Here is a 25,737-nt window from a genome sequence, read left to right as displayed (position 1 = left end):
ACAATGAATAATCTCAACCCTGTTCACAGAGAATTAACGTTAAAACTAGTACATCATATATATAAAACTCTGTGCAACTGAACAACAGCAGAACAAAAAGTCAACACAATTCTATAAAGCAATTTCAAAGCCTGAAGATTTAAGACATGCTAGCCAAAAAAAACCACAATGCATCTCAAGGAGCCTAGAGCAAACCCAGGTATTGTAAACCCCCCCCCCCCAGCACACAGCACACACTAGGAACCATGCAGAAGCCATCCTCGAAGCCTTCCTGTGTTTAAAAAAAAATAGAGAAAGAAGGAAAACAAAACAAAACAGCTTCCAGTTATTAGTACAGCACTGCTGCATGTACTGCCCAAGGACCGAAACGGGCTCCAAACACAGCTTTCCAACCTCTTGGACTGCACTGCTTACAGTTCTTTCGGTGTCTCCACTAAAAGACCCCCGTTTTCCAAGGGTTACTAATTATACTGTAATCCTCTCACCCTGCCAAAATCCCTACTTTGAGATGAAAACCTTCTGCAATGCATGGTCTCAACAGAGAAGTGTTTTAGGGGAAAAAAAAGCCCAAATTGTCATTCCATGAATATAAAATTATTCAAAGATACAGTTAAGACACTTTTATAGAAGACGTGGCATACAGCAATGTCAAAGATGCATTTAAAAATAACCTTTGGCAAATACTTAGCCCACACCATGGTAAAATTGATTTGAGTTCTTAAAAAAAAAAAAAAAGGAAAGGAAAGAAAAAGCCCTCAAAAGCCTCAACAGCATGTGCAAAACATTTAAAAGTGGCAACTGCATAGTGCAGTATTTGCTCTGAGTGTACACTGTAAGCATCGTTGACACTAATCTGAAAGCCAGATCACACAACGAACACACATCCTCTCGGGCAGTGACTGTGTGCACATGTACATTCAGAAGATGAGAGCTATTCCAGTCTCAGTTAACGCACACAGAAAGCAAGTCTTCAGCTGTAGAAGTGTGCTTTTTAATCAGATGCCTGGAATAGCTCCACAAAGTCTTCACCAACATTCTTTGGAAGGGGAGGGTAAACAGAAATCAATGCTAGTCAGTTCTACTGTTTTCTATAGAATAATTTATACGAAGCTGACATCTCGCTATCTGAAAAGGGAAATACATTAGCTTACACATCCAAGCAGAAATATTGGGCCCTGCCCAGTTCTCTTACCTTACAGGTCACTTGATTTTTATTTTTTTAAAAAAGTATGCTTATGGTCAGAAAAGCTGCATCCTCCAAAAAGAATCAACTTTCTGCAGTGAACATATCCTCCCTTAATTTTGATTGCTCTTTGTACAAAAGCAAGGATAACATACCCCAGTCCCAAATCTGCCAGACACCCAAAACCAACGCTCAGCCTTTCTGCTTTAGGCGGTACCAAGACAGGCAGAAGGTCTGATGATGATACTCAACACAAAGTAGAAATATGGCAGCACTGCCATTCCTGTGGCTTTGTAGTTCCTATATTACATCCTTATGACTAAAAGCGGGCTACAGAGAAAAGATTTGGTTCTATTTTCAGTAATATTTCTGTCCAGAACCAGCTCTACAAAGGGGTCCTACAGAGTCAATGAAATGCCATGAACATGGAATGCCACGTTCACAGATGTCAATCCAAGAAAGTCTATTGCAGTAATAGCCCTGAAGAATTGTGTAAAAACAACTGTCGCTGCATTTCACCTTTTAATCTTCACCTGACAGCCTCTGATTTCAGGAGATCAACTCCAGGATGTCACGTATTAACCACCACTTCTAGATGGCAATAGCCAAAGGCTTCCACATTAAGCAGATTTCCTAACGCTGTTCAGGCTAAACAGCAGCCATTGCCAATTACTGTTTAATTAAATTCAAATCAAACCATAAAAATTCCTGTTTAGGCAAGACATACTATACCTCATTAAAGCACCCCAAATAGCTTCTAAGCAACACGATTACAATTTTCATGTACTTTCAACTTAGCTGCTGAGTGGGAGATCCCGTGGTGCTCGGGCTGTCTGCCTGCAATACCATGCTCTGTCATTTTTAAGACAAAATAAACTCTCCAGACCTAGGACCCGAGAGGCCAGAAGGTAGGTAATATTTCTTACACAGGAGAACTAAGGAACAAAACAGAACAAAATCGTTATGGACACCCAAAACTCAAACATCAAGTTTTAAAATACCTGTCAAATTTGACAATGTTCCTTAACTACTGATGTAGTTTATTTCATAGCTGACAATACCAAGATAGCCTCTTGATACAACACTGAGATGTGTCTTGTAAACAAATATGCGTTAAAAATGGAAGAGGTTAAATTGTATAGTAAAAGTTGAGTACATACAAAAAACGCTATAAAACAGTAGCAAAAAGTAACTAAAAGATAAATGAATAAACCATGGGTAGCCAACAGATTGTCAGCACTGTAGGTTCCAAACTCAGCACTAGAATAATGCTACCGAAGTGGACCAGAACTCTGCTTGTGCTCACCTGAGAAACTGCATCGATGCGCTAGGCTAGCTCTTTTATCCGGTCTCGACCTGCAGAAGCTCTCGCATGGAAGTTGAAGTCATGAGGGAATCTGACATTAAACAGGTCTGCACGTTGAAAAGCTTGTGAAGGAAGATATGCACATAAGCAGCCTTCACTGCGGTTAAAATGAACACCATAAAAACCAAGAAGAATTTATTTGCTGGGTATCTGAGGTTTGAAAACATTTTAGAGGGAGAAACTACCCCAAACAAACTACTGAACAGCCAAAGCCTTTCATATTTTAATTCCCACTCCATTACACCAAAGATGCATGGGATACTGAAGTCTTAGGACACTCTACATAAATACAACAAATTCTCCAATTTGAGGAATTTCATCACTTCCTGACCTATTGCAAAACGCAATGTGAATGTGCCAAAGACAGTGCATAGGAATTACATTCAGCTGTCACTGCTGAAGACCAAGCAATTTCTGAAACAAGGTTCTAGACTTAAGCTGATAAGAAAAAAAAAACCATCTTCCATCGCCCTCATTGCTAGGATCACATTCTCTGAAAATGGGTAAGACGGAACAGGGACGGTTCTCTAAATGTAGGCTGGTATTAAGACGTTTCTGCTTTCCACGGATTGTCTCTGCTAGCAGCACACGTTGCTAGTGGCATCCTGACGGTTCAGGATCTCAACAAAAGACAGACGTAGCACAGACAGCACCAGCAGTGCAAGCTTTGCAACTCTGCAGTACTATTATACAGCAGCAACGACATTTAAAAGAGATTTCCAGAAGTGAGACAGATGTTCAGCTTCCATGCTCATCCAGCCTAATTCTACCACCACCTATGAATTAACCAATGCAAATACTACCAAGCATTCGACGATACCACAGGTACTTCAGCAACATGAATTGTAACGTAATAAAATGTTTCTGTAATGCTGCACTATTTTAAAAATCAACACGGCACTATACCCATACTACAGACTGCTAACGTGATAATTAAAAGAGAGCCTATATTAACCCCCACCTTCCCTCCACTAAACCCAAGTGGCAAACTGCCCCCGCAGTGAGCCAGCAGAGTACCAGCAGTTTACACAACCAAGCTCCGAGGACACTGTGCTGTCAGGAATGTGATCCAAAAAAGCTGGCAGTTATACACTTATTAGTAAATGTCCGTTTAATGAGGCAGCATATATACAAGACACTATTATCTTAAATGACCTGAAAGTTTTAACGGGGAAAACATGAGCGAACTCCTCTCCCACCTCGCCTAGTCTTGCTTTTCCAACTACCTCCTGAGGTTATAATCCTACGTGGGACCTTTATTTTCCAAGGCAGGTGCCCAAGCAAAAGCAGTCACCTTCTCATGTCACCCGTCAGGAAGTTGGACTTCACCGGCTCGAAGCCAACACGTTCAGACTGTGTTTCACACTCTCTGAAGAAGGCATTCCTGAAGGTGAACGCGTATTTCAGCGACCAGCTGTGGCAGTGCAAGCTTGTGCAGCTACTTGGAGAAGAGCACGAAACCAGGCCAAGCAAAACTGACAAGCTACATTAGCATTTGGTTCTCTTGCATACCTATGCTGAAAGTGATACAGTTTACAGAAAAATAAGTGCACGTGTGCACATACACAACTTTTAAACAAAAACTTGGCTTTTCTCCATAGGGGACAAGGAAAGGGAAGCAATTAAATTGCAAGTCTTTAGTGCTCATTAGTTATTTTTAAACTCTAATCCTAGTCGGCAATGTTGCTCTCAAATCCACACACACAGTGGGCATAAAATTGGCCAACCTAAAACAACCATTAAAAGTGCTGCTATTTATATATAGCTATATATATATTCTAGAGCAAACTCAGAAGCGATCATGCAAACCAGAAAATTCCACATGCCTGCTCTTAACTATGATTTGCAGGTTTCTTTCTGCATTTAAAAAACAAAACAAAAAAAAAAGTCAATATTGCACATTGTCATTTTAAGAGCCACTGGCACAGGAACTTGATCCTGCATCTGCTGCTGTGTCAAACGCGAAGCAGTGTCGTGCCTCTGACGTGACGGCCGGGAAGACAGTTGGCTACGTGAGCTCGCGCCCCGCTATCTGCACCCCAAGATAGGCACACTCTTTTCTCCCACCTCCCACCAGGCAGAGGACTTTCTGGAGGAACAATGCCCAAAAAGCAACTCCATTACACCCACCCATGGCTAGGGTGCCCTACCGGGAACATACTAAGTGGTTTACATCATTTCAATGCTAGAATATACAGAGAGAAAATCACTGCAGTAAATTAAGTCTCGGGTATTGTCATACGTACGCTTTAAAGTGAATTCAGAGTCCACAAAAGTGGCAAAAGGAAAACTCTGGGAAGGCAGAGCTCAGCATTCACCCAGCAGACAGGTGCACTAGAGCAGGAAGCACGCTGCCAGCTCCTCTTGCTGTAAAGGTAACTCTTTCTCTGCTCATCAAAACCTCAGAGACGGGCAGTGAGGATACCGAAGGAAAGAGACGGTCTCCATCTGTTTTCTAGTGGGTATTTTATCCTTACGTCACCAACTCACCACGCGTATGTAAGTAGCAAACCGAAGTTGCTGCCTGACAGCAGAGACCCGAAGTGGAAGGGCCCAGAGCTCGGTGCCAGCAGACCAAGACATCCAACCTCTGAGGGGCCGTGCGAGGAGAGTCCCGCTTCTGTCATTCCTCAGTTCTCTTAAAAGGCCTCCTGAGGTTTAAAAATCTAATTACAAATTTCATTTCGTCAGTGTTTCGAATGGCTCTGGAAACTGATCCTGTATTCATCCACACACACGGCCACCAAGGAAAGAAAAGCAAGCACAAATTTACAGTAAGGTTGATACGCCACGGTACCTCCCGCAACTAGCTGTGCGCACTAAGCCTAACGTTTTGGGGGTCTGAGTGCTTCCTCGTATAAAAAAAAAGCTATAGATGTAAAGCAAAACTCGAGATAAGAGCTGGGAGAAGGGGAGCTTCTCCACTTCACCTGTGGGAAAAGAGCAGTAACGTTAACGCTCAGACGTTAGTGTTCCCACCCACGGCTTGGGTCTGAAAATCCCGCATCAGGCAGCAACCTCACGGAACAGATACACCCTCAAACCTCACGGAAATCCAGCACGCTGCTAAGCTAGCAGCGAGATTACAGGCTTTAGAACAGGTCTCTGGCACAAGAAATGTTTGGACTTCAGCATTCAAACTTTCTGAGAACTGAGAGGAACGAATCCCACCATTCGTTTGTCCCCAGGCCTTGCCTCCTCACCGAAGGGAGGGCCGGGAAGCATCCGGAAGGCAGCCAGACCACTTCTCCGAGAGGCTGGGCTGTCTGTGTACAATGCCATTCACAAATTGTTCATATCTGAGTAACACAATCATCGAGTATTCCTTGAAAATTTCTCCCTGCAAAGAGACAAGACGTTTGTACAGCAGATAAGACGCGGGCTGTTTTGTTGCTGCAGAAGTTATCAGGCCCCAAGGCAAAGCCGAGTGCGCACACACCCCTTTCCCGAGCATTTCCTGGAATGCCAGCTTCGATCGCAGTTAGATTTCTTCTTGCCAAGCACAGGAAGCAGAAGAACAGAGGTTTTCCAAGAGTCACAGAGAAAAGACTTCTCTGATACCATTTACTGCCATCAGTGCAGACTCAGTTACTGCATCACCAACTGAAACTCCCTTTAACCATGGTGAAGTCTTCCAAACCAAGGAGGGAAGAGAAGAGACCGGAGCTTCAGCTCCTATTAAGGCGTTTGCATATACATTCCCAATCTGGGTCTTCAAAAAACAGGAATTTTGCAAAAAAGGCATTTTATCTGGGAATGGCAAAAACTATGACTTGATAATCTCTGTGGAATTATAAATTGCTCGTTTAAAAAACATGGTTAAATATAAGTGTCATATCTTTCCCTTGCTTGCCAATACGTCCTTTCCATGAGTTCATGTGCTATGTCTTCTGCAGATCAGGGGAAAATGGGCCAGGGGTAGAGGGTCCATCCAGTCCAGACAGAGTAAATGGGCCATGACTGTTCAGCACTGATGGAAACTGAGAGACAAAACAAAAATGAATAAGGAAGAGGCTATTTTAACTTACTGTTCCTCTCCTATCTCTGCATACAGAAGCTCCCCCAGAAACAAACTAACAAAACCTCGCAAATAATCTTCTTTCTTCCCCAAGTAATTGACTTTTAAAATGCTCCTGCAGCACAGATCGCTGGATTTGTGCAACTGCAACCAGCGTCAGCAGACAGCCCCAGTCTGAAGCCTCTGCGCTGAGCGCTGCCTATCTCCTAAACTAATAAGGTCACAAGACAGGGACTTCGTAGAGGTTGTTGAGAAACCACGTCCTACATTGTTCCTCAATTAATTACCAGCTATTTATAGAGGAAAAGGTCCAACGCATTTTCAGACCTAGCTGTTTATTGCCTATTCTGACAGTACACATAAGGTACTTCCTTCATCTCCATGGAGATGACAGATATAAACCCAAAAGACAAGCACTTAAATTTCACCCCCTGCCTAAGCAGACTCAGGCAACAGATAGAGGTGCTCCAGTTCCTAAGTGGAACGTGGAGGAAAATCAAAGGTAATTACAGCTAAAGACTTCATTTTCTTAATTTAGAGGGCATTTTTAAAAAATTATATAAATAAAAATATTTACCAAAAACAATGAAGCTGAGAATTTCCAAACAATAAAAGATAGCAGAATAATACAGAGCGTACAGAAAATGTGCTACATACTGCCAGAGATCACACACAGAGCCTCCCTTCTTACCAGTGCTGAGATTTAATTAATGTCCTTCAAAGGAAGAGGCTGTTAACAAACTATTAAAAGAACCACGAGAGAATAGCAAAATTCCACTTCCAGGAAACTCTTAACCCGTGAAGTTATGAGGAGGCAAGTTTTACAGGAAAGGCAGACTTAAAAAACATTATTTAACTACAGCAGACTGCTATTAATTTAGACCATTTCTGAAACAACAACATTTACAATATACTTAAACAAAACAGGGTAAACATCCACGAAGATTAAACTTGCTCTCAAAAGCTAACATGGGAATAGAAACCAAAGATGTCCATTTTGTTTCCACTGGCTACAAAATCATTCCTTGAATTCAAGGAAGCTGTCAAGCGACTTTTTAGTACTTAAAACTTGGAATAACTAAGCAGCCAAAGTATGAACTATTCCCTGAAATGCTCACTTGCCTTATTAAGCAGCAAGTATCACTGCCCAAACTTGCCATCGGATTTTTGGGGTAACAGATCCCCGCAGGTCTTCTGAAGAAGGTGGCTTTGGTTAAGCGTAGGTCAAACAGAGAGACTGGCTGAACTTACCTGAAAGAGTGTGTTAGCACCTTGCAACCTTGCAGGACTGAGAGGAGCAACCGGGCTTAGGGTACTCCAGAAATGGATACTGGAGAGCAAGGGACTTGGGGTCAGCAAGATGGGAGTCTGCAAAACACATGGAGACAAGTCAGTTGTTTGAAACCTGCACTGAGTAATAGATAGCAGATGGAAAGCTCGCCACAATAATGAGCTCCTACAGCTGCGGAGGGCTGGATCCAAATTTCAGAAACTCCCCTTCTCTCCTTCCGCTTCCTCCCACCTTCTCCTCCTCCTCCCTTCAAACCCCACAACAGCAGCAGTCATCGGCTCTCCCTCCCCTTTCTAAACAATTGGCCCTCTTCTCCCAGCAGCTGCCAAATCCTGCGCACAGCAAATTGGCCTCTCCTGCAATTCAGTACACAGCACCTGCAAGGACTTGGGAAAACTCAGCCCATGAATTCAATGTGAGCAGGCAGTGGGCATACACATGGTCTGGGTGACACTGGTGACGTAAGCCACAACAAAAGAAATTCACATCCAGCTTCTGAATGCTCTGGATGTTGCAGGTTCACCAGCCAAGCACTTCGAGGGGCGCCAGAAGAGCAGCTACGCTTGATTTCCCCCCCCCCGCCTTCAGCCAGTTCAGTTTTCTATCAGCGGTTTCCCTGCAGTTTCACTCCAATTTATTACAGGAAGGAGATTAAATATATACAGAACAATATAACAGCAGAGTTGGATTCGGTTCTCTTCCAAATTTTCCAGGAGGAATGAAAGCTTTCCTTTCCCACTCAGTGGTAACAGCCAAATTCTGCAGCCATTCTTGTCACCATTAACTCCTATCACTCTGGTCTGAAGTTAAAGGCTGCTCAAGTGAATCAAGTGAAAGCACTCGGCTAAACAAACACCCCAGTGGTTAGCTTTTTTAAAACATTTTCAGAATCAGCCTGAAGAGCAGGGTTTAGGGTTTTTGAAATGATTCAGTGTCACTTTGGGAAGATTTACAAAGGATCTTACAGGTGCTGGGTTTTGCCTTCCCCATGCTAACGCTGTACAGATGTGTTCAGCTGGCTTGCTACTTGGACACACTTTGGAGTGGAAGATAATGGAGATTATGAATAAAATTTCTGTTTTATAAGAAAATGGAAGTAATGTCATGGGCTTCAGAGCTCCCAAACACCATCTACAGGCTTTTAACATTTCATTTGCCCTCCTTTATTGTTTAAAAATATAACCACTACTCTTTAAACAAAAACAAAAACAAAAAAAAGGAAAAAAAAAAAAAGAGGTGGTGGGGGTAATTAAGTTACCTGAGAGAAAAGTGCTGGAGTAAGAGAAGCAGTGGGGAGAGAAGGGCTCAGTATTCCCAACGGACTTGGATCACTGCCTGTAATGACGAGAGTAGGAGCCAACTCCAGCCCTTTGGGTTTTTTAGATCTGGAGAGATGATTGGCAAATTCCTTCTCCAGCACAGATGAATCCTGCTCTTTGGGCTCTGGGGATTGATGCTGAAGGCTCTGAGCCTGCTCCAGCTGCTGCGAAGCCACCGACTCTATGTCCGTGTCAATGTCCAGGTCAGGATTAGAGCTCAGGGGGGGTGACGGGGGCGTGGAAGGAACTTGCAGAGTGGGAGAAACTGAGGATACGGGCGGAGTTGGGGTGAAGCTGGTGGTTAAGTTTGGCAAAGGTGCTGGAGCTTCAGGGACAGTTAACTTGGGTAGGACGAGAGTCTCCAAGGTCTGGAGAGTTTCTTCTGATCCCATGGAGAGGGAAGATGCAGCCGAAGGGGCAGAAACGGTGGAAGTGGCAGAAACCGTTGAAGTGGTAGCGACCAGGGGGACCGAGGACGGCTTTTTGGAGGGCATGGTTACAAACTTGATGACAGACGGTGTCGGATCCTGAGCGGGTTTCTTCTCTGTCAGTTTCTCGGCTGGATTCTCAATCTTGATGGACCTGAAGAGTTTTACACTGGAAGAGTTCAGGGAGTTCAGCGTGAAAGAGGAGTACAAGCCTGAGTGGATATAGTCATTGCGGCTGGAGGACTTAGCACATGACTGAGACTTCTCCTTCCCACAGTTTTCCACATCCTTTGGAGCACTGCTAACTTCCGCAAAACCAGTCATTTCAGGGTCTCCTTCTATACGGCCCACGACAAGTGGATCCATATTTAAAATCTCCGGATAAGAAACAAACTTGTATACAAACTTCTTACCGTTCACTTTTTTAATGATATTCTGTGGGTAAGAAGATAAATATTTTTAGCCCTTCAGATTAATTTTCTTGCTACAAACATTGCCTAAAACAGACCGAGGAATTAAATAGTTGGTAGTCTTTCATTGAAAATTGTTTCTATTTATTTTAAAATACAGGCTGCATTCTTGCAATTTGGTTATCCCACCAAAGCATCACTTCCCGAGCTCCCGGACAGAACACTAGAGCAGGTGAACTTAACCCGACTTTAAATGTACTAACAGCAGCCTTAAAACTGCAAAACAATTGAGTTTATGGTATTTTCAAAGATCAGCTAGGACACAAAAGATAGCCAATACCCCCATCAAAGTTAAGATCATTGGTATGTGTATAGTAAGTGTCATCTATCAAACCACAACACCCTTCTTCTTAATAAGATGATAATAAAAGAAAGAAGCTGGACTGGTCAGAAGAACATAGACTTATCGGCTTTTTCAATAATCAAAGTAGCATTCATCAAACCTGGTTTGTTCCCAACTGCAATGCCACAAACAATTAGGGCCAAAGATTATTATTATTTATCGAACAATTGTTATTACTGAGATCTCTTGGCATAAAGTCAGATTAAGGAAACCGTGTTACCCAATCATAAAGGACAAGCAACAAACCATATCCTACAAACTGACAGGATCCTCAAGAACTGTTTTTATGTTTCAATCCCGGACACCCACACAGCAGCAGTTGCGGGATAAATGGCTTATTGAAAGGTTACTGAAATGAAGATCACAATCCCACACTGTGGTTCTACTTCAGCTTTTTGACACTACACATGCACTAATGAAAGGCTACTGCAAGTTCTTAGAAGACATTAGCTAAAGAAGAGAAGCACCTTCCTCTCCTGGAATAAACTCAATATCCTCCTTAAGGGTGCCATTTCTGAACATAAGGAGGAAAGAAAAAGACTCTGGGCTGCCACACAGGAAATCCTTATTTTGATAGCTCCTTTGTAGAGACAATTACAGAAAAGGTCTCAAGGTAGTGCAATATTCACCATCTAGACCATTATTATTCTGTTGCTTAAATTGGAGTGTTAAGGATTTTAACACGTGCAAGGACACGTATTTTTGGAGAGGGGTTGGAAAGGAGAACATTATTCAAAGAAAGATTCATATTACCAAAGGCATAAATCAAAGACGGTGACGTTTTGCACAAATGGATCTAGAACCTTGTAACATAACCACGGGGAGGAACCAGGTATGAGGATAAACAAAAGGCAAAAAAAAGCACGTCTAAACACAAACTAGTGCACCTCACTTAAGTCTGGGAGACAGAAGTGACACCTATCCCCTTCAAGAGAATGAAAAAGGAAACAAAGCTCATTAGGCGGGTAAGATGGATAAGGATTTCAGGTGGATTTATGGACTTTGTTACCTTCACATAGTAGTATCTGAGAGCACGGCTGAGTTTATCATAGTTCATACTGGGCTTGTTCTTGCGGATTCCCCAGAGTCTGGCCACCTCCTCTGCCTGCAGCAGTTTGAACTCCCCGTCGTTGGAGGTCCAAGAGATGATATTCTTGTTCTGAGGCTCTTGCAGGAGTTGGAGGAGGAACTGCCACAGGGTGATAGCACTGTCCATAGCAGTAAGCTGAAATTCAGAAAGGCAGATAAGAGGCAAGAGATTAGGACCGGTGCGTTTTCTGCATCTCCCTAGAAGGGGGTAAGGGTGCAGAGATGTTATTTCCAAAGGCAGCAAGAGTAAAAATTATTAGTCACCAGTCGTGAAAGATGTTCCCTGCAGAACAGAGAGGCTGAGAGCCAACTGCTATCGTCTCCTCCCACATGTCAGTCCTTTTCACATGGGTTATATTTAGCCTCATTTAACTAAATCAGGTCACTTTGGGTAAGTTGCAATGAGTCATTATCCAAAAAAAAGAAAAAAAACACGCCAAAAAACCCACAGTTTCTAAGTTGTTCCATGTTCACCCATTCTGACTTGTACTGCTTTATATATATGTATAAAAAAAAAAAAGCTCAGGTGCTCTCAGGTAAAATCAAACACCCACACTCACCGCCTCCGTTTCTTGCCTGCACCCACCTCCAGCCTCCAGGTCCTTAACAAGGCAGAGGGTGGATCAACTGCTTAAACTAGCAGGGGATGCCATCGTGCAGCACAACTCTATTTTCCCTCATTTGTATTGCCGCTGTCCCTCCCAATCGACCCCCGGTCTCCTCTCAAGCCTCCTTTCTTTCCCAAATTTCATCCCCGTGTTTTACAAGGAAGTAAGCTAAAAAAAAAAAAGTAAATGAAACGGTTTCAGACGCTGCTTTGGCTTTTCTCTTGATTCCTCTCGTGTCTTACCTACGTCAGTCTTCTAGGCTGAGACTTTCTAGCACTAGCCAGTTGCTTCACCCACTGCCAGCACGGTTTTCCCACACTGAGCAGTGGCTGGACAAAGTCATCGGGGGCAGACGAGGCGGCAGAGATGCCATCTTTCCCTGACCATATCTGACCGCGTGGAGCAGCACTTCCACAGACGTTCTGGAGCAGAACACAAATAACCCCGCCTGCACAGAGGAAGCATTAGGATAAGCTCCGCTGCGAATTAACAGATCAAATTATACTCATGCAGTGTCCCACACGGATTCCCTTTAGTCCAGAACCGATTCGAGAACGGATTCCTTCTGGCAGAATGGCAGAGCGGTGGAGGTTGGAGGGAGCTCTGCGGATCGGCTGCCCCAACCTCCCCGCTCGGGCAGGGTCTCCGACAGCCCCGTACCCAGGATTGTGTCTGGGTGGCTTGTGAATATCCCCAGGGGAGACTCCCCAGGCTCTCCGGGCAGCCCGTGCCAGCCCTTGCCACCCTCCCAGCGAGGAAGCTGTTCCTCACACAGACGGCTTCACCTTCTTCCACTGCAATATCAAGAAACCCAGCCACCGTGCACCGAGAGCCTTCACGGTGAATTGTAGGGATGGTGTTCTGATGTGTGTAACTGCTCCATTCCCCCCGACAAATCTCAGTAAAAAAAAACCTATAGAGCAGGGGGTTTCTCCAGGGGGAGCCTGCAGCACCCAGACCCCAGGCTCAGCACCAGCATCGTGCCCAGCCCTGCAAGCAGGACCCACGCATCCGTGGGGCTGGGTTTAAGATCCAGGCGGGACTGCCAGCCAGTTCATCTGTTACCAAGGGTTTTTATTCCAACCTCCTCACTGCCCAGCACTCACCCAGCCCTATATAAGGAAGAGAACCGGCTTCGTGTCAGAGCCTCCCGCCTCACTCAGCCCTGTAAAAGGATTACTGCTGACAGCTCACACAGGACTCTGCATTCTTATTTAAATAAGGTGCCCTAGGGCAGGTGGTTTTTTGGGCAGAGCCCATCTCGGTGAGCCTATTTTTAAGACTACCTGCCTCATGGCACGCTTGCACGACTCCAGAGGGATGTTACATTGATCAAGCCAGCTAAATTGCTGCAATTACACGCGCAATCTCAAAATGAAGGACACCCACACCACCTTGTTATGCTGGCCTAAGGTGCTTTCCTCCTTAATTACCGCACGCGTACAACTCCACGCTTGCCCAAATTAATTGCTGAGTGCTCTAAGAAAACATCAGCTGCTGAGCCCGGTGCTTTGAGACTTCCCGCAGCGTGCTGGGGAGCCGAAAGGTCCAGACCTCTGGAGCAGGGAACCCAATTCAATCCCTTCCAGGGCTTCGACTTACGCTCACCAGGAACCTTGAATCTCGTTTAATATCTGCCTGCTGGCACAGCACCACGAGCAGAGCCCCGTTACCCTGTTAGGATGATGCACACGCCCGGCTGTTGTGCAGGCACAAGGACTTGGTTCCACCGTTCTGCAGAGCTGTCAATGCCCGCGTTAAGTGCTAACAGCGAGAGAGCAGGCAAACGAAGTTGAGTGATTATTCCCACGCTACATTTATCCGCAGCAGCTCCAAAGCCCGTACCAGCACTGCACCAGCTAGCGCTGCCTGATGCAACGGGAGGTAATCACACAGAAATTAGATTAGCAGCAGAATTTCAGAGCGGCAGAGGCTTTTCTTCGCCTAAAAACCTGCATGGATTTCATCCCCCAATTTAAACGCCGTAATCCCACCGGTGTGCTTCCCTTCAGGAAGAAGTACTTCGCTGTTGTCAGCTCAAAGCTCACCAAGTGCTGTCAAATGATTGCTAGGCGAAGGCTGGTTTGGGATAAGGATACACAGTTCTGAGCAAATTGTATGTGCACAGCACTGAGTTCAGCAACACGGCCTGTGCCTGGAGTGACTGAAATGATAGAAGATAAAGGATTTAAATAAATCACTTTTCATGGTGACGTGTTACATTGTTCTAAGGAGCACTGACCAAAATAATAACATGCATGCTCTCTGCAGAGCTCACAGTGCCTGGGTCCCAACCACCGCCCCTTTCTGGCTGGCAGAATCCTTCCCCAGGCAGGGCCATGGTATTTGCATGGTCATCAGCTAAGTTTCTAGCGACATTTCTGGCATTTACAGGCTTTAGTGTTGTCTTGATTCCTCCCATTGCTTATAGGATATGCTGCGTGTGGCCATCGCCCTCTACTTTATCCAGTCTCCATTATAATAGGGCAGTTTTTCTGACTCCCCAGCTGCCAGGGAACACACACACAGAGCAGTGTGTTAACGGGCAGGTTGTATTGCAGACGAGAAGCATGAACGTCCCTCTTATTAAATATTTATTGTGCACGTGTACAGGAACCAACAGAGGTACCTCGACGTCACTGGGAGCTTTTCCTGACAACTAAATCCAGCAGAGACGGCCAGCAAATAGGCCTCCCAGCTGGTTAAATCAATGGGCTCGCTGGTAGGACTCGCCCCTTCCGTGGCCAGGAGTAAGCTGCAACTGGCAGAGGGTGACACACGTACAGGAGACAACGCTGCACGACGAATAAAGGCTCCTCTCATTTGACTTTATTACACTTACTTTGATACCGCCTAAGAACACATCAAAGAATTGTTGCTTCTTTAAGAAAAAACAGGATCAGGGAAAAAAAAAAACACACTAAACGTAAAAATAAAACCAGTAGAGCAGAGCTGAGCACCGTCGCTTTGTCTGATTTATGAAAACCCAGGTACTGTGTTAAGAAGTTCTTCCTTCTCCAGCAGCGGGGGCAGACGGCGGCCGTCCTGTCCCTTCCATGAGCCCTGAGGCCTCCCGAGCGGTGCCAGCGTCCCGTCTGACCCCAGCTGCCAAGCCCAGCTTCTGTCCATACCCCAGCCCTTTTTAGGGCCACGTGCTCAAAACTGTCCCCCTCCTTCTGCCCCAAGAGGGGCAGGAATTTGGCGGAACCTCTCGTCCTTTTTATTCAGCAAACCCCACACCCCAGAAATGTTACAGGCCCGTTGATTTTGGGAACTAAAAGGCACAGGGATGAGGACAGGAACCCAGCAGCCCACCCGTATCCACGCTAACAATGGCAAGACGTTGCTTCGTGCGTGATTTGTACGTCACGTTTCAGCCTCTTCCACATCTACGGCTCCTTTCATCAAAAGGCATCCATCTCCCAGCACAGCTCCCTGTCAGCACAACAAGCCTCCTCGTTTGATTGCTTCTTCTTCGAGATGAATACACCAATAATTACAAGCACACCACGGCACGCTGCCTCTCTGCTGAAGGTTATTTTCCTTCGGAGAGTCCACGGAGAAAGAAAAAGGTCTCGTTTGAGAAGACAATGAGGGAATTAGGCAGCGAGGCAACGGCGCTGTTTATGACAACAGCCTTCCCACTCCTGCACCAGTTGAGTACGAGGAAAAAATAGTTGCTAGAGGCAGAGGGCAGTTAGACTTTGTAATGAGCATGCTAAAATAGAGCACTATTATTGTCTTGAGATCTTCTCTGCCGCCTACGGCTGACCCTTGCAGCACACCGAGTAGCTGACGGGGTTTGGCTGCAGTTTGCTGAGCTGCAGACCTGAGTGTGCTGGGGTGGCTGCAGCCTCTCGGAGGTTGCTGCAGCTCTGTCTGAGCCCTGCCTTCACACAGCTTCACGTTTACAAGAGCCAGGCCACGAGATAGGCATCTTCTCGAGCGCCTTCTCACCCATCTCCGCCACAAGCCGCCCCGCGCGCTCCCTGTGATCACAGAGCCTCCAGGCTCTGCCTCGCCGGGGGAAGGAGGGCGTGCGAGCACGGCGTGGCATGAGCTTAGGAAGCAGCACACGGTTTTACCACGGCCAGCAGCTGTACTCAGCGCTGCAAAACAAACCAAAGGGTTCAGTGCCCCCAGCTCGGTGGGGAGAAGGGCACTCGATGAGCCCCAGTAGGCAGCAGCCAGCCGGGACGGGGCAGGTAGCAGGGGGAGCACCGGAGGGGCTGTGCCCCAGCCCCCCCCCCTTTCAACGCCTGCTGGCAGATTTCCTGTGCTTTGACTCAACACCGAGAGCAGCTCAGTAATCCCGCGCCTCGGTTTGTTCCCTTATCAGCATCTGCAGGCTGATGACTTTTCCAGATGGGCTGATTACAGCAGGCAGCTCCACAGCCCTGCCAGAATCCCCCCTCCCTCCCCCCCCCCGAAGCCGAGGCTGGTGCAAAGGAGAGGGGAAGAAAAAGTGTCACGGGGAAGAAAAAGTGTCCTTACGAGGACAAAAATCCCTCCCAGGCATGTCAGGGGCACGTTCCTAGCTGTCCAGACATTGACACAGAAGGGACACCTCACAAGCTGACTGCGAGCAGCACAAAGCAGAAGACACGGCGTGACGGTGCCACAGAGGATGCTGAAGGCTGCCCGAACCCAATCAGCACCACCAACGTGCACAGCACCCCAACAGCACCAAAACCCACCAGGAGAGAACAAAACCTCTCCCGAACTCTTCCGTTTAATAAATAAAGTCAAACAGCAACGATAATTCCGGGATGGTCTCAGGGTCCTCATGTTTAGTGGTGCAAATCAGCCGTGCAGCGGGCCAGCAGGTGAGCAAATGAAACCCTTACACAATCCCGGGAAGCCGGGCTCGCTGTGCACACTCCACATGGGCACCCTGCTCCTGGACGCCAAACCCGAGCCGTTAGGGCTTTGCTGGACAAAACCCTCCCAATGTTGTTTTTTTTTTTTTTTGTTTTTTTGTTTTTTTTTAATAGCTGAAGATGGCCACGGTGCGTGAACAGAAGGAATCTGTAGACAACGAGCCCTGTTGTGTTGTGCAATATTCCTGCAGAGACGAGGCTCGAGACGGTTGTTCCAGGAAATTAAAAAAAAAAAAAAAAAGGCAACAGTTTAGATTAAAGGAGGTTTTTGGAGGTCACAGGCCCAAGGCCTGGTTCACAACAGGGTTAACTTCAAAGGACCATCAGGCTGTTGTTCAGCGTCTCTGGCCAGCCAACAAAGCAAGCCTAAAGCTGCCCTATTCCCTCTGTTCCTTTTATTTTACTAACGGGACGAGGAGTGGGAACAGCACTAATGAACTCCGCAATTAAGTGGTCATCAGCACACAATCAAGCAACAATTTCATTAGCCCAGCACTCCAAACGTCCCTGCACCAACACACCTCTCATAAAACACTCTCAAGCCCCTGGGAAGGTGAATCACCTGAGCTATTCGTGTCAGGGTTTTACCGATTTTGACTCTGGCCAAAAATCCGCCTCTTTGGAGCGCTAGGAGCGGGACACAGCCTGCTCCTGGGACACATGGAGCAGTGTAAGGACACCTGAACTACTGCTGCTTGCTTGCTTCCTTCCTGAAGACAGGTGAACTACCTGTTAAGGGACTGCTGTGCGTGTAAATCCAAGTTCCCATTTGCAAGGAATTAAATCAGAGGCAGATTTTCCCATCTGCAGCACCATCATTAAGGTTTCCAAACCCTGGTAGCTTTCCAAGAGGCACTCAAACTGTACCTTCTCCACTAAATAACAAAATCAGGTAAATAAGATTAAAAAAAATCCCAGCCCCCAGTAAATTCCAGCCTTCCCCTTGGCCCTGGCATTCACGGCGCTGTTGTTTCCCAGGCAGTCAGGAAAATCAGCTCGTTCTGAAGGAGAAGCCGTGGTTATCAGGGCAGGAAGCTCCTTGGAAGGAAACGCTGGAGGATGTCCTCATGATAAGAGCTGCTCCACAGTTTTCATTGCCTAATCCCTCTCCAAGTCTGACAGGCATATTTACTTTAAACAAACGCTGCAATAAATTCTCCGCTCTTGGCTCGAAAATCAAGCTGCAAGTTTATACGAAATTGAGGTATTAGCAAATATTTTGGGGTTTAGGAGCAGTTTGTTTCATCTTTTTAACTCCTGTCTGAGAAAGGAGCACTGTGTGTCCCGAGTTAGCATTTTCTAGCCTTCCCCACCTTTTGGTAGCATGGGAACGGTCAGGGAAAGAAAAGAATGGCAAACTTCAAAGACACTCCATTTTTTTTTATCTGGCACTTGGTTTGTTTCTAACGCTGATGTGACTGCCTCTAATAAGCCATGAAGTAATTGTATGAGAGCTCCTCTTTCGGTGGATTACACTTTGCTTTTCCTCCTCCTCTGCCATCGCAGAGGCTGCGGGGAACGTTTACCAGCAGCAGATGGAACCGGCTGAGGGTAAAAGCATCCGCGGTGAGGAACAAGAGGCCGTGTCCCTGCACCACGAGCAACAGGCTCGGCGTTTCACATCGATCCTAACCTCGTTACGGAAAGGAAGCCTCGATCGAGCTGGAAAAGGTTCCCTCGAATAATGTTTATGAGACACGCAGCCGGGTTGCCATGACGATGGAACAACTCCTCTCCGCAAACAGGCGCTAAAGCCCCTAAAAATAAACAGGCCGGGCGAAAGCACGGAGGCGCAGCTCCGCCGGGAAGCCTGCGCCTGGCGCAGGGAGCACGCTCGCCCTGCGGACGAGGAGGAGAAAGCGAAGAGAAAGCAACGCCAGGGACTGCACCCCGCGGGCACCCAGCACGGCTCGCCCACGGGGTGCTTGCTGCCTCGTCCAGGAGCCACTGCTGAAAAATAAAATCCACCAGGGTGGGAACAACGCCGGGTTCCCCCCCTCTGTGAGGGGAAGCAGGGGGATTGCTGGCAGCAGGCCCGGCCGGCAGGTGAGGTTGTGTAACAGGCAGGTAGGAGCTGAGCCGAGCCCAGCTGCCTGCCTGCGTGCAGCTCGGCGCCCATTTGCATGCCTTCCCCACGGATTCCCCCCCCTCTTGATGTGGGGAGGCGCCCACCCACCCCGCAAAGCGCTCGAGAGGCGCTCCAGAAAATCAGGGACGAAATCACAGAAGGCAGGGAAAAGAAAAAACAAACAAAAAAAAAACACACACACAAAAAAAAAAAACAAAACACACACACATAAAAGAAAAACAACAAAACCCAACCACCCGACCCAGGGCGCGATCGCTGCCTCCTGCTCAGCTCAGCAAAGAAACGGGGACAGGGGGAAAAGAGGGGGCTGGGGGGGCACCTGAGGGACCCCCCCCGTGCCCCACGGAGCCGGCCGGGGTCGTTTCCCCGTTCCCCGGTTAACGGTGAGCAGAGGGGGCCCGGGACAGCCCCCAGGGCCTCCTCCACCCCCCAAAACCAAGCCCCCACCCGTGGGTGCCCCCCAGGACCCATTTTATCCCCAACCCCCCCTCACGACCCCCCCAAACCCCTCAGAGCCCCCCTCACGACCCCCTCCCGGCGCTGACCGAGCCCCCCCGGTACCCCCCACCCCCCCAGACCCCCCTCATCCCCCCCCAGCCCCCTCAGGGCTCCCCTCAGGCCCCTCTCAGCGCCCCCCCCCCTCGCTCCCCACTCACCGAGGAGGAGCCCCGCCGGTCCCCGGGCTTCGCGGTGCTCCCCTGGCGGCGGGCAGAAGGTGGGAACGGGTCCCCCCGCCGCCCTTCATGGCCGGGCCGGGCTCCAGGCCCCCATGGCGGGCGGCAGGAGGCGGCCGGGGGTGAGGGGGGGGGGCTCGGGGAAGCGGCGCTGAGGCGGCGCTGAGGCGGGGAGCGGCGGGCGCGTTACATGGCGGCCCCCAGCCTCCGCGGCCGCCGTACGCCACGCTTCCGCCCACGGCCCCCCAAGGGACGCGTGGGGCGGCCAATCGGCGAGCGGAGCGGGGGAGAGGATAGCCAATGGGAGGGAAGGTGCACGCCCACCCCGCCGCTAAGGATGCTGGGGGTTGTAGTCCGCGGGGTGCAGCCATGTGCCCGGGGCCAGGCCCGGCTCTCGGCCCGGCCCCGCTGTTGGGGGCTGTGGGGTGGGGGCATGGGGGGGAGGGAGAGGGAGGGGGGGGGGAGGGGGGGGGGGAGAGGGTCCTGAGGGGAAAAGCCAAGAGGGACAGGAAAAGGGGAGTGAGAAGAGAAAGTGAAACGAAACAAGGGGAAAATGAAGTGAAGTGAAGCGAAGTGAAGCGGAGCGAGGAGGGAAAGCGGAGCAGGATCCCCTGAGGGGGGTTCCCAGCATTTAGGGTGCTCGTTTGGGAGCCGGGTTGGGGCAGCCCGGCCACCCCTCGCCCTCAGCACCACGCCAAGTTTTGGGGGATTTGTATCTCAATGAAGCCGGTAGAGAAAGAATAAAAAAGTCAATGGTTTCCAAGGGATAACACAGAACTGCATTCGCCTCGACAAAAAGCATCCAGGCGTCACTTGAGCAGGGGACGAGCCAACATTTGTACCCTTCAGACACCAGCGCAGACATCCCTCCCTCCACATCCCTGCAGAGAGCTCCCTGCTTCTGCCTCTGCTGGAGGACAAACCCGCACCCAGATGGCTCCTTCTGGGGGAAAGGCACAGCCCTGCGCTGGGGCAGGGCAATGGGGGCACCAGGCCATGGTCAAGAAGCTCGCCTTCCTCACAGAAGGTTCCCAGCTTGGGTCGAGGCTTCTCTATCCCTGCATCTTTTCCACATCTCACTTGATCCTAACGCTCTGGCAGCAAAGACACAATCCCTGGGCACTCCCGAGGCTGAGGGAGGTGATCCCAGGCTTGCAGATAGGGACCGCACACACAGCGGGAGCCTTCATCACGCCAAAGCTCGTTAAAGCAGCCCAGGCATGCGCTCGAGTCCCCAAGAAACGGCTCTCCCATGGTCACCTATCTGCTTGTTGCCAACAGGCACTGCCTCGGCCTGCAGCAGCACACAAATGGGCAATTTGGGTCCTGAGATAGGTACTAAAACCAGGCTCCACGCCAGTTTGAGAGCAGTTATTTTCCAGTTATTCTCCAGTTGTTTTCCCATCGGATCAGGCCTGAGGAGCAGCAGGTGAAGGGCCAAGCAGGCAGCGTGCTCCCCGCTTCCCTCTGATGCACAGCCACCCGTCTTTGCCTCGCCCTAAGATTCCCATCCACTGGCAGGGAAAAATAAAAAAAAAAAAACACAAAGAACTAAGCAGCGCTTCACTGTCGAACACCGCACATGCCAAAACATGCAGCCTTGGGTTTTCTAGACACATGCCGGTGAGAGGTTAGATGTGTTAGCACAAAGTCTCCTGTGCACGTTTCAACTAGTTGCCTTCCTACAAACTTGACTCCCGCTCGAGACGTGGGTACAGGCCAAAGCACTGCTCAGCCAGGTACGTTTGTGTTCGGGAAGTACCACCATTCCCAAGCACATGAGAAAGCGTAACTGAGATCACTGCTAAGCCCGAGCAGCTCCAGCTACAACTAATGCTGATTCTGTGAAGGCAAATTCTGTATTTTTACCAGCTCATCTCTCCTTGAGCTGGTCCCATTTCACATAGGCAAACGACTTCCACCAAGTGACAGGATTTATACTCAGGAGCAAGATGGGAAACACAAACACAACCTTCCAAGTCATAATCCCTTAAAAATACCCTTTATCAGCATTTACTGCCCAAGATACAGGAGATGGGAAGGGAGATGAAAGCATGGAAAGTAAGGAAGTTTAGGGAATCCTGGCACAACAGAATGTGAGAAGATGCCATTCAAGATGCTATTCATCTGACTATAGTGAAAGGGAAGAAGCACAGGGCCCTTCTACAAAATGTGCTTTCACTAAAGGGAGAGGGGAAGTTTTTAAGCCAAGCTGACCATTACTTATTTATGAAAGTTAAATTTATGTCTAAAAAGTTGCGTGAGAGAGAGTGGACAGGGAAGGGAAGAAAAGAAAAAGGTACAGAAAAGAGACAAGCAAATAACTCCACAAGAGTCCAGAGTCAATAACGAGTTTCTTCAGCTTTCAAAATAATTAAAGCCCCTGGAAAGGTAAGCATGTGTCACTTTCCTTTTCTTTTTCCCTGTGGAAAGCATTGGTCATTATTTCAACAGAGCCCTTCATGCCGTCTGTAGTGACCCAAGCCAGGAATCGCTGACCCAGGAATCACTGACCCCAGGCAAAGGGGCTCCGTGCACGTTTTCTGGGGTCCTATTTAAAATTCGTCCCAGTGTTCCTGTTAGGGTTACGTTTAGGGTTGTTTGGAAAGAGCAAAGACACAGTATGGGAGCTCAGTTTGGAAGCCGGTGGAATCTGCTAGACACAGAAATAGCTAGCAGAAAAATGCAAGATAAGGTAGAAGACAAGTAGCACAAGGTTGAAGAAGAAGTAACAATTGAGGAGTTGGGAAAACAACCAGCACGAGCAGTCTGCATGACAACAAATCAATGAGTAGAATAAGAGTGTGATAGTTGCAAGTTCTCCTGGTAGCATAACTGGCACATGCAGAGATGCTAAGGGTAGAAATACAAGAATTTATACTCAATAAACACTTCAGTTGCACACCAGCCCGGAGTCGTGTGATAAATTCCCTTCAAATGGTGACCCCGACGTGATGGGTGATTCGGGATGAGCAACACAGGCATAGCGTCCGCAGGGAGCCCCGCTGAATGAATTGAGCTGACAGCAGGACTGCAGCTTCCACCCCGGGACCACACCTAACCCCAGGCGAGCAGCGGGCAGAAGTATTGGGGTGAAGCTATGGGCCGAGGAGGAGGCAATAGTGAAACTGTTGAGCAAACTCTTAGAGAAAAGAAGGAGAAAGTATATCCATATAAACTGAAACTACTGCTAAAGTTTTTGAAAAAAAAAAAAAATAGCACCCCATCGACTGTATCGGTGGTGTTTGATGTAGGCAGAAGCAAGCCCTAGCCCATTTCCTCCACCTTTGTCACCATCGGTGCCCCTGATAGGGGATGTTTCTATGCCCCCCATCTCTCCCCAAAGTGATCAAGTAAAGATTTTGACCCTTGCAAGTGTTGGGATGATACATGCCGAGAGGCATTGAGAGATGGGGACCTGATAGGCACGGCCTTTCCAGTAACAGTACGGAATAATGGGCCAAGTGAGTATAATGCTTTCCAGTGGAACTTGATAAAGGAACTGAGAAAAACAGTCACGACCTACGCATTGCATGCACCTTGCACCCAATCATTATTAGAAAATGTGGCCACAGGTCAGCTGCTGGTTCCGTATGATTGTCGCCAAATAGCCGCTCGGATCCTCACCCCGACTCACAAATTGTTATGGGAACAGAAATGGAGAGAGCTGTGTGAGACAGCGGCACTGCTGGTTAGGGTTAGGGTTTCGGTTTGGGTTTGGGTTCGGGTTCGGGTTAGGGTTAGGGTTAGGGTTAGGGTTAGGGTTAGGGTTAGGTTTCGAGTTAGGGTTAGGGTTAGGGTTTGATCCGCCATAAGGAAGAACATTAGGGGACCCTCTTATGGGTGCAGGGCTTCCTCAGCTCATGGGGACGGAGCTGTTAATAGACCCAGGACTACAAGCTCGGCTCAACGATGCCATCTGGCGCCAGTCAGCCCAAGCAGCACTACAAACCCTGCTGGAACTGCCAGGAGCAAGAAGGAGCCAGCCTGCTTTTACCGGCATACGACAAGGAGTCAACATATAGACAAATTGAGGGATTCGCTGGGCAAGCAGATAGATAATCATGAAGCTAAAGAGGCTCTCATGCTGAAACTGGCGGTTGGAAATGCTAACCCAGATTGTAAAAAGATTCTGCAATCCGTGCCTAATGGGACAACCTTGGTACAAATTATAGAGGTTTGCAATCGTGTGGGGTCTGTTGAACACCATATGAGTATGAGCGAGCTTGCCTGGTAGCATAACTGGCACGGGCAGAGATGCTCAGGGTATAAATGCAGGAATGGATACTCAATAAATGCTTCAGTTGCACACCAGCCTGGAGCTGTGTGATAAATTCCCTTCAACACAGAGTCTGGTTGCATGTGGAGTTGCGTAAAGGCTCCCCTGGGGAGTTCAGGTGTACCCAAAGGCTTCCGTTGGGAGCATGTTTTGATGGGAGAAAGTGTCGCTGTACACATTTTCTAGGGTCCCACTTGGGGTTCGGCTCAGTGTTCTGGTTACAGTTATGTTTAGGGTTGTTTGGAAAGTGCGAACCCAGAGATACAGTTGAATGTGGGGCTGTGTAAAGGCTCCCCTGAGGAGTAAGGTGTACCCAAAGGCTTCTGTTGGGAGCATTTTTGGGGTTAGGATTAAGGTTAGGGTTAGGGTTAGGGTTAGTTTTAGGGTTAGGGTTAGGGATAGCATTTATTGTTAGGGTTAGGGCCCCTTGCTCAAGCCTTGGGCTCCAGCTTTTTGGCAGCTCTGAGCGATGGAGAGTCCTTTTGGCTGCTGCTGAAGCTCATCCAGCAGCATCAGGGCAAAGCTTTCAGGGGCAAAACACCTGGGCTGCCCCAGGGGCTCTCGTGCCACCAGCAGCAGCCTTGATTTCTCATCCAGGGCTGAAATACCCGCGGCTCCATCCTCTGCTACCTGCCTGTCCCATGTCTCCTGCAGCTGGGAACCCACCTTGGTCCTGACAGCGTAAGAAAAGATCCTAAAAACCTTGCATTTTTGTTTGTTTGTTTGTTTTTCCCTCCAGATCCAAGCATTTGTGGCTTCCACCCACAGCGAGCTGGATCCCCCGACTCCTCCAGCCGTGCTCCAGGTGCTCCCATGGCCGCGTGGGTGCAGCGAGTCTGAGGGGACTGGGGGTGCCTGCAGGGCACCCTGACATCCTGAGGCCATAAAACACCTCACAGAGCAGCTTTCGGGAGCAGGCAGGCCCACGGACTGCGCCTTCTCTGCATTGCTGCCCTCTGCCTGCACCAGCACACCCTCGGCGAGCCGGGAGAGCAAAGCTGCTGCTGCCAGCACGGGGCTGAGCTCCTGCAGGGACTCGGGGACCTCTTCTGGGAGCAGGTCGATGCGTTTCAGGGCACCACCAGCCCGGCTTGGGTGCTGGCACCCCAGTGCCAAAGTGCGGGATTGAGGACTGGAATTTAGGGAGTTGGTTTTGCTTGCATGTGCTCCTTTATCTCGCGTGGTCCTGGCTGTCTGGATGCAGGTCCTGCCTGTAGGATGTGCCCTACAAGATCAGAGTGTCTCAGCGGGATTTGGGGCACAGAGGGGAGCTCCAGGCTGTGCCCAGCTCCTCTGGACCTGGCCCTGGGCACTGCTGCAAAGAGCCTGGCTCCGTCCCCTCATCCCCTCCCTGCAGGAACGTGCAGGCCTTGGGGAGCTGCCCCTGAGCCTCCTCTTCTCCAGGCTGAGCAGCTCCAGCTCTCTGAGTCGTTCCTCCGAGCAAAGATGCTCCTCCAGCACCTTCATGGCTCGCTCCTGTGCCCATGTCCCTGCTGTACTGGGGAGCCCAGAACTGGATCCAGCACCCCAGGTGCAGCCTCACCAGCGCTGACCTCCCCACACCCAAAAAGAGAACAAGAAAACAGCATGGGAAGATGTGGAAAACGCGGGTTTTTAATTAAAAATAAATAAATAAATCCAACAAACCCTGGTGTTAAGGTTCGACCGAGAAAAGAGGAAGAGGCCACTGGGGTGAGCTG

General features: G+C 48.6%; 1 protein-coding gene across 2 annotated transcripts; it reads right to left on the bottom strand.

The window, feature by feature from the left end:
- Nucleotides 1-1,208: 1,208 nt before the first annotated feature.
- Nucleotides 1,209-19,994, bottom strand: ELK4 (ETS transcription factor ELK4). 2 transcript variants are annotated; one of them, XM_068660339.1, is made up of 6 exons: nt 19,741-19,994; nt 12,358-12,563; nt 11,428-11,643; nt 9,117-10,040; nt 7,819-7,935; nt 1,209-6,529 (listed from the first exon to the last, which is right to left on the bottom strand). In XM_068660339.1, the coding sequence occupies exons 3-6, from the start codon at nt 11,632-11,634 to the stop codon at nt 6,431-6,433; spliced, it is 1,347 nt and encodes a 448-aa protein (XP_068516440.1). In that variant the 5' UTR covers nt 11,635-11,643; nt 12,358-12,563; nt 19,741-19,994; the 3' UTR covers nt 1,209-6,430. The 2 variants fall into 2 exon arrangements, with proteins under 2 accessions (XP_068516440.1, XP_068516439.1); XM_068660338.1 differs by lacking the exon at nt 12,358-12,563.
- Nucleotides 19,995-25,737: the final 5,743 nt, after the last annotated feature.

The sequence above is a fragment of the Anas acuta genome, chromosome 24 (genome assembly GCF_963932015.1).
Source record: "Anas acuta chromosome 24, bAnaAcu1.1, whole genome shotgun sequence".
In the NCBI taxonomy this organism is placed as follows: domain Eukaryota; kingdom Metazoa; phylum Chordata; class Aves; order Anseriformes; family Anatidae; genus Anas; species Anas acuta.
Note: the sequence above shows the minus strand (reverse complement) of the source record. Positions and strands in the feature narration are given on the sequence as shown.